Source organism: Perna viridis, chromosome 15 (assembly GCF_037379345.1).
Source record: "Perna viridis isolate PV_CMFRI_1.1 ecotype Kerala chromosome 15, ASM3737934v1, whole genome shotgun sequence".
NCBI classification, from domain to species: Eukaryota; Metazoa; Mollusca; class Bivalvia; order Mytilida; family Mytilidae; genus Perna; species Perna viridis.
In genome coordinates, this window is record NC_142459.1 from 21,493,309 (window position 1) to 21,509,099 (window position 15,791).

General features: G+C 34.1%; 1 protein-coding gene across 6 annotated transcripts in view; it reads right to left on the reverse strand.

Annotated features, from left to right (window-relative positions):
• LOC148597446 (uncharacterized) overlaps window positions 1-15,791 on the reverse strand; it is a 127,248-nt gene that overhangs the window by 104,606 nt on the left and 6,851 nt on the right. For 5 of the 6 annotated variants that reach the window (XM_088562692.1, XM_088562690.1, XM_088562695.1 and 2 more), the window contains exons 2-5: window positions 10,162-10,278; window positions 9,514-9,840; window positions 4,673-4,993; window positions 4,488-4,530 (exon numbers count right to left, since the gene is read on the reverse strand). In XM_088562692.1, the coding sequence (XP_088418818.1) occupies window positions 4,488-4,530; window positions 4,673-4,993; window positions 9,514-9,840; window positions 10,162-10,219 (749 nt within the window). In that variant the 5' untranslated portion in view covers window positions 10,220-10,278. Of the gene's footprint in view, window positions 1-4,487; window positions 4,531-4,672; window positions 4,994-9,513; window positions 9,841-10,161; window positions 10,279-13,127; window positions 13,151-15,791 lie in introns of those variants that run through there. The other variant, XM_088562696.1, reaches the window with a different exon arrangement.

Below are 15,791 nucleotides of genomic sequence, written 5' to 3' on the forward strand. Positions count from 1 at the left end.
TTCACAGTGTTTGTTGATGAACAGGAAGTGAAATTTTCATGTTTTGATAATAGAACAAAGTATGAGGAGGAATGAAGCTTAAAGAGGCAATTTTAAAGAAGACACTTGCACTTGTTTATAGACAACAACACATTTATGTCTAATTCACAACATGTACATACCAAAAAAAACAGAATGTGTGTCTTACAATATGGCAAAAAGAATAAGTTACTAGAGGTCAAACAAATACAGGAAAGATTTTTAGAAGTAATATCTTTATTGCATACTCAATCATCATAAACGTATTCATACATTTTAGTGCTAGCTTTAAAAATTAAGTACTTAACTTTGCAATTGTGCAAAAAACAAGTTCTACTTTGTACTCTTGAAAAAGTTCTAATGAAAATGTATGATTCCTTTGTATACATGTATAACTAAGCTATAATGATGAACTAATTTATTTTAATTTTCTATATATGACCTTTTTTTATTTGTATACTTCAATCACTATTACCACTACAATTTAATAAATTTCTTTTTTTTTTAAAGTTGCATAGTTTTTTCTCCAAATAATTGTCAAATGCTCAAGGAAGGCATGTAATGGCCACTGGTTGGTTTGATAGTTACATATATGTATGTAAATGTAAAAGGAAACAGTTGTTATAGTAACTGTACAAAGTATACATGTTACTAGTTAAGCATGCTATCAGTGCCCTGAAAAAATGGAATATACCAGTCCATAATACTGCATGAATTTTTATAATTAACTAAAGATATGGTTCATACAGACTCTGAAGAAATCAAACTTAGTCTTGTTCTTCTTTGCAATTTCATGTTCCCGTGTTTTCTGTTGACTTTTTCGGCCAGCCTTTAAAACCCTTTTTATTTGGACTTCAGTGTGAGTCATGTTCTATATTAATGACTATATAGTGTTCCATAGGAACTCTCTGTTTTGTTGTTTCAATGAAATTTCATATACATCTTAGATTAAATAAAAAGTTTGTGCTACATGTATGTGTTGCATGAGCATGTACTAGCAAACTAGTTTGCAGTATATGATCATGTACAGTATACATGTAACTTTTAATAGAAATATTTTCACAAATATATACATACGAGTATGAACACATTTGTAATTTTCGTAGATTAAAATTCAACTATTTAGAAAAACATCCATTCCATGAAAAAAAACATATCTTTTGAAGTTACCTTTTATATGAATTCATGTAGTGGTGAGTAGCTGTCAGATCCAGTAACCAACCCTTATCATAATGTTGGATTGTAAAGAAAATATGTCGTTTTACGACAAAGCTTATCTATAACCATACAGACTGTTTTAGAGAAAAAAAAAGTCACCAAATAAATTCATCACTACACCAGCTTAATGATTATCATTTATTCACATTTAGATTTTCCTACATGTGTCATATAATTCGAGGCATGTTTAGGTGACACAACTCTATCATTTTATTAATTTAGGTTGAAAACCAGAATTGATAAAGCAAAGCAGAACCTGAAGATATGTTAAGCATGTTAGCACATGAAATTATCTATTACACGGCTGCAAGAAAATAGATCCATATATTAAAAAAAATATCAAAGTAGTTTCCGCATTTTTTACCCAAATAAACAAAACAAAAACAAACCAAAACAGCTGTTAATCTGAATAGCACAGGGGCGGCTTTAGGTGGATGCGTGGCGGGCCTGCGCAACCCCCCTAAAATTTGCAAAGCATGGATTGTCAAGGGTAGATTTAGGCGGTTTTAGATTGAAACTTTAATTTCTCGCTAATTTTATAAACGATATCTATATCGGACCCACTCTGAAAGAATATTTCAGAAATTTCAACTGTGCGCTCCCCCATATATAAAAACCTGGATCCACACTTTGAATAGCATATTATTTTGTTTGAATTAATAATATTTCAATTAAAAGCACTTGATGTCTAACCTCTTATCAGTACCAGTTGTTCATTTTTATCTACATGTATTTACATGACTACACCAGTCGTTTACTTTCGACTTTCAAGTCGTCTACAAATGTTGGACGAATACAAAGCCATTTGATGTTTGGCTAGGCAAAGAATCCCTATTAGATTGCACAATTTCTCTAGTCCTAAAGGGGGGGGGGTAATGGTTACTAAAGAGTGATACTGTACAACAATCGAATGAGCTTTCATCACATTTCATGCGGAAGTTTATCCAAATGTTGACAAAAAGAAGGCTGTGATCCGAAAAAGAAAGGGGTTTCATTTGCTCTTTTTGACAAAATTCTACACAAGCGTATAAATAGTAAAAGGGTAACCCAACATCGGAAGCCATCACAGTTTCTTAAATTTTAGAGCAGTGCTCAGTATTGATTCGAAGAATATCTTTGTGTTGAACCGTTATAATGAAATGGTTTGTTCCCTATTATTTAGCCACATAAGCCACTGAAAACATTCTTATATCATACAGGGTCGGGTCCTGACACTTAGAAAAGGAGGGGTGCCAAACGGGGTTCCTTAGAAAAGGGGGGTGCTAAGGCAGTACTTACCATTTTTTCCCAATTTTATACATTGAAATAAAAATAAAAACAAACAAAACAAAACAAAACAAACGAAAATACAAAACAAAACAAAACAAAAAACAAAAAACAAAAAAAATAGGAGGGGTCCGCACCACCCGCCCCCGATCTGCCACTGCCATATCCCTATATCCCTCAGAACAAAAAAAATAAATCAAAACAAAAAAGCAACAACAAAAAGAACACGCCGGTTTAATCAAATTAAAAGCTGACGGTTGAAACGGATCTCAATTTTAACCAATTTTGAGGGCATTTATCGATCCATGACATCGGGAACCGGGGGACAAATAACAATAAAGCGAGTAGCTTGGTTATTTTAATAATGCAATTTTCCCACGATTTGTGTAAGTCTGCAGTCCTTTCTTATTGTAATTTGTAACTATTTGGCCACCTTTTAAGAAACGCTATGTTATTTCAAAACTTGTAACTTGGATTATATGTGATAATAGAGCTGTACACGAGTGTAAAGGGACTTAAAATGCATAACTTGTGTTTCCTTCATCTGACCCTGTTGTTGAAATCATATTCTTAAACTTCGGGTTTGTTGTGCCAATTTGTAGTATTTGGGCTGTGTATGTATGTCTTATCAACTGAGATATGACAGGTAAATGTTATGTGGTAAATGTATCTAAGGCTAGGATTGATTTCAAGTTTGATTGCATTAACAGATAATACAGATCAGAACACAGGATTTTTCTAAGGGGGGACTAACCTAATCCACCGGAGGTTTGGGGGACTGTGATAGTCACAATTAAATCAAAGTGACGAGTTATATAATATTCATGCTTGTTTGTTGTGTGTCGCTCTCCTCTTTGCACGTACCTGCAGTATCGACTTGTCGTTTGCTACAGTGAATTTCGAATTAAAAAAAAGTCGGAGAGTTTTCTGTTCATTGATTGTAAGTGTACCATGTAAACACTCTCGAAATTGAATAAAACACCAACCTGTGCACTGCTTCGATGCCACGTGAACTTTTTGTACAATTTTAAGGACTAAATTAGTGTCATTTATGCTTAGCATCATGGTGAAATTTAATTAGTGGGTTTAATGTTAATAAATTAACACAGCAAATGTGTGTTTTGATGCGTTGATTCCGGTTTCTTATGAATATTTAATCTCTTTTTTATTCCAAAGTTAATTTTCAAACAACGACATAAATTGATTCAGTGAAACAGTACACGAGTACTTTGATTTCAGTAAGACCTTAATTATTACCTATTTCTGCCTTTGTGTTTTAATGAGTTTATATTAAAAATTTGGCATTTAAAAAAGTGAACATTTATTTCAACATATTGAAGAAATACGCTGGATATGCTACTATGTCATATATTGTAGTTATTCCATAACGAGATCAGATATTAGAAACTGATCATCTGTGCGCTTGTCAAAATATGGAAGGACGATTTTTTGCCACTTTGATGCATAAAAGTAAAGCGTCCTGGTTAATAAGCCCCACAGATTAACTCCTTCCTCATATTTCAATAATCCTCGATAATATGCCAATTAAAAAACTGCTATGCATATGGATATTAACCAAGTATAAAGTTTGCAGAGCGAATTGAAAAGTCAAAATTTTTGATTTTTTCAAGGAATTTTATCAAAAATAAAATCTTAAAATTTGTTAATAATCGTAGGCATTTCACTTTTCTAAAACTTTTTTAACGCCGCATTTTTAAGGTATTGTTTATAAGGATCTGTTGGGATTATCACGCTGGAGTTCGTCCATATGTCTTGAAGTGTTGTTTTGTATGCTTACTTTCGATTCTAAATATAGAAACAATAAATAACGTAATATTATCGCTTGTTTTCTTATATCATAACTTTTACAGAAACATATCTATCATGTGGAAGAAATAAGAGAGGTTTAAAGTGATCCGTAAATTCCATCACATTTTTTTTCGGAATTTTCCCGAAAGTACCTGAACTACCATGCGTATACTCACATTTCACCACCAGTTAGTCCCTCCTTCATGATAGTCGTATAATCTGGAAATAAATCGTTCTTATGAGGATAAAAATCGATAAAATCAGTGATAGTTCAGAAACATTTTATTACGAAAAGAACTTTCAATTCAATTGAAAATTTAACAGCTTTAAAATCTTTGTAGGTTACTAGTATAAGACTAACCTTTAAAAATATTGCGCCTTGTAAGCTCCAGTGAGATACTGTTGTTAAACGGTAAATGACATTTATAGTTAAAATCCATGTCTTTACTGGAAAAATTTCTTATTTCCAATGTGAATCCGTTGAAAACTAATTTGACGAAATATTTGCCGATTAATTCTCCATTGTTCACATCAATATATTCAAACATTGACTCATTATTTTGTTTACTCCAGGCATATTTCCAAGGACAGCTGTTGAGATTACATGATTTTGTTTCACATAATAGTTTCAACGTATCTCCGTATGATTTAATCTTTTGTAGGAGGACTAAATTCAGATTTCCTACAATTAAAATCATCAGTAATATATCAGAACACTAATTTTTTATTACTTTTCCTTTCCACTATTGTCCCCCCCCCGCCCTGGACTTTTATGTGCAACTCGGTCGGTGTTTCTAGAAAAAACAGAGGACGCTTACCCTACCGGTGAACTTGGTCCATGTTCCCAGTTTTCAGTGGAGTCCGAGTTGCTCATTTGCTTTTGTTACTTTGTATGTATGATTTTAGTTACTTTATGTTCTTTGTTGTGTGTGTCTGTGTTCCATGTCTAGTCTTTGTCTCTGGATTTCGTTCTTTTGATTATCTTGCTTCCCTTGATTACTCTTTCATTAATTTATTTTCAATTATATTAATATTACGAGTTTAGGTATTTTGAATAGTCAAGGAGAAAACAACCCCACCGGGATAAAACTGTCAACCCACAGCGACCCATTGCCCACAACTCGCACGTTGCTTGGTCCTCGTTGGGCATACAAGGTTAGTTTGTATAACCTGGCTTGGTACTTTGACGTGGATGTTTTCAATTTTTGAACAGGTTAAATTAAATACACTTTATTATAATTGTAAACTGCCGCAAACATGGTTATGTTGTATAATCTGATAAAAAATAATAACATTGCTGAAATACATTTATAAACAATTATTGAACATGTTGAAAGCAATTAACGTCTAAGAAAATACTTGCTTGTACTATCAATTTCACGATTTCAGTCATTTTCCATTCTCTCATGCTAATATGTGAGATATGATTCACAAGACGACTACCTAAGAATGCTAGAGGATATACTTCAAATTACATTGAAACCGTATAATACATAGATTAGTAGCATAACTAAAAAAACGTTTGTTTGTTTGTTTGTTGGGGTTTAACGTCCGAGCAGCAATATTTCAGCTATATTCAGACGATGGACATGAAATTGATGACAAAATGAACATGAAATGATGATGAAATGAAAAAAAAGATGGGACACAAGGACAATGGGATCGACAAATTTTGATTGCCACTGGAAATAAGGAGAGGTGGGTAGAGTCGGGCAATTTAGCCTTCTGTGGCGGAGCCCTATGGTTCCTACTCCGTGAGAATACCACAGTAGGGTTTTTTAACGTGCGAGGAACGTGGCATCTTTCCCAACACGGTGCATGACTATGGTTTGCGGTCAGGTTTTCCGAATTATTGCCTGACAACCCCAGCATGTAACGCACCAGGGGTACCCCATTCCACCACCTGGGGCACACATCCCAGTTGCTCTGTGGGCAGAACGCCCTAGCCCCCGGCTAGGGTTCTGAGCACTATTTAGTCGCCTTTTACGACAAGCTTAGCGCAGCTGCAGGCCTATTCTTTTAACACCTGGACCTGCACGGGGCACCAACCAAAAAAAGTAAAGTGAGGTACATGTTTGTATAAGTCATCGTGCTTTTAAAAAAAGAAACAAACGGCAAATGTTGTTCCCGTGATAATAAAACGTGAAATTTTCTGGACAAAATCAGTCATGTTCTCTAATTTTTGCTAAATGATCGAATGAGGCAATATATATCGACACAATTGATTACTACAATATCCTCTTCATGTTGTTTCAACCTCTCATTATCCCGAATTAATACATAGAAATCACCGAAACTGTTTGTGTGTGTGTGGAGTGAGGGAATCTTAGTTTTTTTTGTTAATAAATCACAGGTTTTAGTCATGTTTAAGTGAAACTTAAGTAATTAAGGACTGATTTCAAAAAGTATTTACATTAAGCCTGTTATCATTATTATCTTGTAGAAGTAGTTGATGAACATACTTTAGTTAAGAATTCCTTTTGGGGAAAGCTTTGACTGGGGAATATTTTTTTTATAGAAAAATCATTTTTTTTAGAATCAAGTCAAGGTTACCAGGTACTATTGGATAGATTTTGATAACATTTAATTGTTTGTTTGTTTGTTGGGGTTTAAAGTCCGAGCAGCAATGTTCCAGCTATATTCAGACGATAAACTGATGATAAAATGAAGATGAAATGATGAAATGAAAAATGGATGGGACACAAGGAAAATGGGGTCGATAAATTTAGATTGCCACTGGAAAAATAGGAAGAGGTGTGTAGGGTCGGGCAATTTAGCCTCCTGTGGCGGAGCCCTATGGTTCCTACTCCGCTTCGGGAGAATACCATAGTAACGTGCGAGGAACGTGGCATCTTTCCCAACACGGTGCACCACTATGATTTGCGGTCAGGTTTTCCGTATTATACCCTGACAACCCAAGCATGTAACACGCCAGGGGTACCCAATTCCACCACCTGGGGCACACATCCCAGTTGCTCTGTGGGCAGAGCACCCTAGCCCCCGGCTAGGGTTCTGAGCACTATTTAGTCGCCTTTTACGACAAGCAAAGCGCTGCTGCAGGCCTATTTTTTTAACACCCGGACCTGCATGGGGAGATAACAGTTAACATGTGGCTTGTAATCAATATTATATTGAGAGTTTCTTGATGGAAATTATTGTTAAAAATCACAGAATTTAAAAATTAGTCAAATTAGTCAGTTTTACACCAGGCCAAGGTGTCACAAAAGTCAAGCAATACTTTATATTCTTATTTTCCATGGTAACGCTGATCATTTTTTTTAATTGATGACGTCACAAACATTTTAGAATTTTCTCATTCTTTATTAATGTTTCAAGTCTTGTGACGCATAGGGCCAAGCCTGAAATAGTCGGATATGTCACACATTTATGAGCAATGTAGTTCTTTAATTTATTCCTTTGGCCAAAGCTGTTGATCATTGTCATCAATAGGTAAGAGTGAATGTGAATGTGATATGGTACAATGATTACCATATATTTTGTACTCTTACATTGGCTTTGACCACATGATCAGATTTATTTTTTTTTTTTTTGTGTGTAGCGTATTCATATGCAGTACTTTTCCTTGATTAAGGACTTACATGTACATGTATAGACAGGATAAAATCGAATGTATTTATGTGTATTGGGTGCATTTATATAAGGATTACTTAATACAATGGAATGCAGAATGAGTACGGAGTAATTTTATGTGTATGGAGGGATTTTATGTAAGTATTACATGATAAAATTGCATGTAGAACGTGAATGCATGCATTTTATATAAGGCTCAATGAATAGAATTTAATGTAATATGTGTATGGACTGATTTTATATCATAAATACATAATAAATGTAATCGTGAAATGTGTAGGGAGTGATTTTGTATGACTATTACATAACAAAATCAAACATAGAATGTGTATCGTGTGGTTTTATTTGCGGATTTCATTATAATAAAATTGCACGTATAATCTGTGAGGAATATATTTATATTTACATGAGGAATGTGCATTATTTTTAATAAAGATAACTTTATAAAATTGAATGCATACTGTGTACCAAGAGATTTTATGTTAGTATTTCATGATAAAATGTTAATAATAATTGCATATTATGGTTAAAGAATACGAATTTCAGGCTGCCTGTTACACGATCCCACGAAACACGCACGCAAAGCACACGATACTGGCACACAAAACACACTAAGCACACTTAAATGGGAATGATACACGTTTCAGGAGGTGTAAACTTTAGTCAAGAGCACTCTAGATTAAGTGAACCAGGCAAACATATCTTTATAATTGTCAATAGTCTGTCAAACTGTATAAAACTTGGTCATGTTAGCTGTGATTTGTTCAGACTCAATGAAACAATCTGCGAAGTAGTCATATCAAAAGGACATGATCCTTTTCAGGGTTTCAGGATTCAGAGTTTGTTTGTCAGAGGAATTTTTCCAACTTTGAGTTGAACTATGAATAGCTAAGACGGTCAGGAATTTGTTCAGAGAGACATTGATGAAAATATTATGCATGTAAATAATTGAAAGCATTTATTTTTACCTTATTTCATTTTGTCAGAAGGAGATATCTGGATATTGAATATAAATAAGTTTGAGTAGCCTACTTAAAGAAATATGAAAAAAAAAAATTACTTGCAGTTTAAATTCGTCTTCATCTAAAGATTACTTGTGGAAAAATTACTGAAAACTCTTCCTAGATCAATTTCGCATTATTTCAACACAAACAAAATATTATAGGAACCCATTAAAATCAGTTTACTTTTGGGTAAATTTCAGCATGGACGCCGCCAGGTACGGCAATTCGAAAATGTGTTTCACTTTGCACAATGGATGTAAAATTTAAGAGTCCTTAATGAGCAAGTTTTTGCAAAACAGAGACGTTACACAATGGTCAAATGAAGTGCAAGTTACTAAGAAGAATTTGTTTAAATTTTGTCGTCTTGTCAACGACGATTTCTCATGTTGTAAATGTTTTAGATATAACCATATTGCTGAATGTACATGGTGCCTGTCTGATTTATCCAAAGTGAATCGTATTTAAGTTACTTATTATTTTTGATTCATTGCAACGTTTTTCGTGATGGCACTTTGTTTTCGACATTATTCTTACCACACACTCTCTTCACATAAAATACTTAAAAAACATTACACAGTAACAAATGCATTTCTTAAATTATTCTAACCTGTAAAAACATCCTTTTCAGATAATTCTTTAGATTTACTTCTGTTTGAAAGTGTTGTACGCTCATAACTGGAGTTTAAGTCTCCTCTTGATAAATTCTTTATTTCTAGAGTGAAACCTCCTTTTACAAATTCACCGCCATATTTGTAATGACTTGATATATTTTTATTTTTTTGGACAGAATAGAGAAGACGAGCATATGGCCTATCTTCATAGTATCTGTCCCAGTATCCAATATTCGATTGGAAGTCATCTTCGATTTCACATATGAGTGTAATTGTTTGTCCATAATCAGTTGCTTTTTTCAAAACTTTCCAGTACAAATTTCCTAGAATTTGAAATATCATACACACAAAATAAAATACGAATAAATTTCTAAAATAATTAAAGTTTATTATAAGATTTTTTTAGGAAGAGTCGTTCATGTTGAACGAAAATTGTGTTCCTTTGTTTTTCTTTCGACTTAATTATTCGGGAGTATTGTAAATAAAGACGACCGTTTAAACAGAATATATTTGATTTTATCTACATATCTTGAAAACTAATAAATAAAAGAGTTCTTGAACGTTGGAAGTTTACTATAATGTTGCAAAACTTTAAAAAAAATTGTGAATCGAAGTATAAAAAGCTTCTGATAACAAATTATTACCTTTGACAATGGTCCAGCTTTGGAGTAAAATAAACAAGGTTACAATCCCATTCATCATGCAGTTTTACATATTCAAGACATTCATCACGTCACACACACCATATTGCTCAGCAGTTTCTGCAATAAAAAAAAACAAACGATTTAATGAGAAAAAAATGAACTTCAGACTTATTGTTATCCTACTTTGAACAAATAATTGCATTTATTTCTACATAAATGGATAAACATAACAAATTATAAGCAAATATGCTTAAACGACGTTACTCTGTAAACTAAATGTACTAAAATCTAATATGCTGCGTACTAGGTATCTCACCAATTTCGAGACAGAAATATTAAAAGCATTGCATGTTGTAATTAGTGTTAAACAAACTAGACACGCAAAACGTATTCCTTCTTATTTAACTGAAAATTAAGTAAAAAGGCCTGACTCCAATCAATAGCTGAACTCATAAATTATTATTGCTAATTAATGCATTTTCATTATGGTTTTGGGAACTGAGCTTTTTTGAAGGAAGGACACTAAGTTTCATTATATAACCGAAGATCAAAAACTTCTATAGTTATTAAAGTTACATACAACTATTTAAACCTTGGTCAAATCATGTTTTTACTGTCTTAAGTAGCACTCTGGCTAAGAATCATGGGCTGCACCAAAATGGAGATACAAGGTGAATCTGAGATTTTTTCAGTTTTTGTCTAACTAAAACAATATTTCAATAGAGTACCGAATTTTAAATATTATCCGATTTAAGTTGCTTTTATTTCCTTGGGGTGATCTGCTTAAAACCTTTAAAATTGGGCTGATCCTGTACAATCTTGTATATTATTCACACAGTTTTCTTCTGAAACCCGACTTTAAAATTGAAATGAGAATGCATAAATTACAGAGAAACATATATTCTAAACAATATCAAAAATAAAATAAGTAGCATTTTACTCCTTTTGAAAGAATTGGAAATTTGTACATTGGATTTTTAGTCATACAATCAAAGAAAGATAACTCCATTTTGTTTACAAACTATTGTCATGAAACTAAATTTAAAGTAACATATAAAGTATTGAACTTTAAGTTAAAAAATGGTCGACATTTGTTTTCTTGATGTTTTACATGAATACTACTCATGTCCATCAACAGGAAGATCTAAATAATAAAAGATGAAAGTTTTATTCCATTCAGTTAGGTACTTCATTGTTTGCATATATTCACCCTAATGCATTTCTGTGGTTGAAGATTGTGTGTCTGTTAACACCTGTATATTGTGTACTCTTTTACAACTTTTGTTACTTATTCACAATGATTTTATATCAATTTTGAAGAAAACTGTTCTACCTAAAGGCCGGTCCTTGTTCAAACTATGTCTATACAGGACAATGGGATTGGTTGCAGTTTTTTTTTTTCAATCTATTGTTTTGATTTATGCGGACTATATCAAATATTTTCAAATAAACATCAATATATAACTACTCAGTTGCAACAAAAATTCAATAGCACATACGAGATTACTTAATGTAAGTGTGGGTAGCAATGAAAGAGTGTTCAAAATTGGAAAGACGACGTTATGTGTGATCAGCAGTTTCTTCTATTAAAATAATCGATTGAATGAGAGATTGATTGATTGATTGATTGTTACCTTTTAATGCCGTTTCGGCGACTAGGGCCATATCACGGCAAGAACATTGAATGAAATGGAAATATTAAAAGCAAGATCAAAGTAACTTCATAAAAAATGAAATTAAAACAAGCAGCTATTTACATATAAAAAGGTACATAAAAGGTGAACCTAAGACATAAAATACATATAGAAACATCAATTCGATAAAACATTTAAAATATTGAAAAACTAATGAAGGTATCAAATTTAGATTTTATTAAATAAACCGATGTCCCGCAAGAAATCGATAATGTTTTTAGATGAAACGGTCTTGAACAAATCAAACATATTGGCGCAGTCAAAATAATTTTGCCTAGTGTTGGCAAAATCCACACAATCTAGAAGAACATGTTTGATAGAGAAAGGGCAATCACATGGGATACACTCAGGTGGAGGATCACCAACAAGCAAATGGCCATGTGTAAATCTAGAATGTCCAATGCGGCATCTAGTCATGACCACTTGCTCTTTGCGATTGCCCGACCCGGATTGATGAACGCCTAGATCGGGTTTTATGGAATTGAGTTTGTTGTGTTCAAGACCGTCCCATCGGTCCTGCCACATCTTTAAAATATATTTCCTTATTAAAGGTTTAAAATCGGTGTATGGCAAACTAACGTCCTTTATTATTTCACTTAATGCCTTTTTGGCAACCCTGTCTACAACTGAATTCCCCTGAATACCAACATGACTGGGTACCCAGAGAAAAACAATCTCTTTATCAAATTCCCGAAATCGATGAATAAAATACAAAATTTGTAAAATAAGAGTGTTTTTCAGTTTGTGATTCTTAATTGCCGAAAGACAGCTCAAAGAGTTAGAACAAATAATAAACTGTGACAGATTAGATTGAGTAATCAATTTAAGTGCTAACAATATGGCTCGAGCTTCAGCTGTGAATATGGAAGCGCTCGATGGCAACCGTTCAGTTACAGTTCTGTCACCATGGACAGCAGCACATGCAACGCTATCGCCATCTTTTGAGCCATCTGTATACACCGTCGAAAAATCTGGATAATTTGCTTTAATTTCAGAAAATTTTTGTTGTAAAAATAAAGGATTGGTATCGGACTTTTTATATTCACGCAGATCAAAAATGAAAGAAGGATGTGGAAGCTCCCATGGAGGGCATTTCGAAGTAACAACAGGTGTCACTGCATTGGTCTCCAGATGAATTGCTTCCAAATGAGGTTTTATTCGAATTCCAAAAGGAGGGGTTTTGCTTTCATGTTTTCGATAAATGTCGACATAAATAGGATTAATGACACAGTCGTAGGCAGGGCTATCTTGGTAGGCCATAAGTTTACTTACATATTGAAGACCTAATTTCAAACGTCTGTCTCCAAGGGAGGGTTCATTTGCCTCGGCATAAAGGCTCTCAATAGGAGAGGTTCTGAAGGCACCAAGGCAAAGTCGCAACCCCTGGTGGTGAACAGCGTCTAAAATTTTAAGGTAAGATTTTTTTGCGGAACCATAAACAATAGATCCATAATCAAGTTTAGACCTAACCAAAGATCTATATAAATTTAATAAAATTGAAGTATCAGCACCCCAATCGGTACTGGACACCATTTTTAAAATATCTAGTGCCTTAAGACACCTAGATTTAAGTAATTTGATATGGGGAAGAAAAGAAAGTTTACTATCAAAAAGTAATCGAAAGAATTTTGTTTCTTCTACTATTTTGATTTTATTACCATAAAGAAAGAGATCTGGGTCCGGATGCAGCTTTTGCTTTCGACAAAAGTGCATACCAACAGTTTTAGATGTAGAAAACTTAAACCCATTCTCCAAAGCCCATTTCTCAATTCTTTTGAGGCAAAGTAGTAACTGCCTTTCAATATTACTCATATTTTGTCCCCTGTAGCAGATCAAAAAGTCGTCTACATACAAGGAACCGTCAATATTGTCCTTCAAAACTTGGGCTAAACTATTAATTTTAATACTGAAGAGAGTGACAGAAAGAATACTTCCCTGAGGAACTCCCATTTCCTGTTCCTTCTCCTCAGAAAAAGTCGAATTTACCCTCACATTAAAATGACGATCTGCCAAAAAATTAGACAAGAACAGAGGAAGTCTTCCTTTCAACCCCATATCAAATATATCTTTTAAAATACCATATTTCCACGTCGTGTCATAGGCTTTTTCTAAATCGAAAAAGACCGACACAACATGTTCATTTTTAGCAAATGCATTTCTGATGAGCGTTTCAAACCGGACTAAATGGTCAAGAGTACTTCTGCCTTGCCTAAAACCACACTGAATATTAGTGAGTAAGTTGTGCTTCTCAAGGAACCACACAAGGCGATCATTGACCATTCGTTCCATTGTCTTGCAGACGCAGATTGTCAATGCGATCGGGCGATAATTTGAAGGATCCGTATGATCTTTTCCTGGTTTTGGAATAGGGACTACTGAAGCCGTTTTCCAGATGGACGGAACGTTACCAGAAGTCCATATCTCGTTCATTAACGCAAGAAGTGTATGTAGAGATGGATCAGGAAGATGTTTCAAAAGTTGATAGTGAATATTATCCAGCCCACTAGCGGTATCGTGGGCTTTAGCCAGTGACGATTTTAGTTCCTCTATAGAAAATTGAGAGTTGTAGGATTCAGCATTTGAAAATCTGGTTTGTAGTTAGTTGAGGATGAATGTTTAGCGAATGTTTCAGCTAGCTTATTGGCGATATCTTTTTCCGTGGTTAGAGTGGTATTTCACTGAAGAATTCGATTTTTTTCCTTTTACTTTTCTAATAAAATTCCAAACTTTATTGAGGGGAGTGTGAGATTTAATACTAAAAACAAATTTTTTCCAAGAGGTTCGTCTGGCTTGTTTACATGTACGTCGAGCTTTTGCTCGAAATATTCGGAAGTTTGACAGATTTGCTGGTGTAGGATTTTTGTCAAACCGGCGATGGGCCTTGTTGCGTTCTTCGATCGCTTTGTCGCACTCATCAGTAACCATGGTTTACTAGGCCTTTTTGGATTTGTCGAGGTTTTAGGTATTGTTTTATTAGCAATTGATGTCAGTCTTTCATTAAATAATAAAATGGGATCTTCAACATCCTTCATCGTTTCTAATCGTAATTCTTCAAGACAGTGGGCTTCAAATGAAGCCCAATCTGCTTTCTCAAGTTTAAAACGAGGTTGACGTTCCTCCGTTTTGGAGGATAAATGCTCCAAAATAATTGGAAAATGATCACTCCCGCACAAGTCATCATGAACTCGCCATGTAAACTCTGAAAGTACGAGAGGATCACAAATGCTTAAATCAATAGAAGAATACGATCCATTGCCTGAATGAAGGGACGTTGAAGATCCGTCATTAAATATGCACAAATCTTCTTGCTGAAGGAGCTCCTCAACTTTTTTACCTTTATCATTCGTATGATTACTTCCCCATAAAGGATTATGAGCATTAAAGTCACCCAAAATTATAAATGGTTTCCGCAACTGTTTAACCAAATCAGCTAATTTATTTCCGCACAAAATTGAATTTGGGGGAATGTAAATGGAACAAACGGTTCTGGTTTTATCAAGGGATAACCGAACGGCCACTGCTTGTAGATCGGTAGTTAAAGGAACTGAACTATGTATTACTCTGTCCCTAATAAAAATGGTAGATCCACCAGCAGCTCGTTCATTTGCCTCAGCAAATGTACTATACATTGTATATCCTTTTACGGAAATTTGATCCGTTTCTTTTAAATGAGTCTCCTGGAGACATAATGCAACTGGTAAAATAGACTGAACAAGAAGAGTTAATTACAAAATATTAGCCTTTAAACCTCGACAATTCCATTGAAGTAATTTGGCCATTTTTATGGGTGACGAATGGGGGATATTTTCTCTGACTTGGATCCGCGACCACGACTCGATGACCTTCTAGTACGAGTGCCACCATTAAGGATTCGAATTGACTGAGCGCGCTGCTCCTTGTATTTTTTCATGGCAACAGGATCTGTGTGGTCAATCT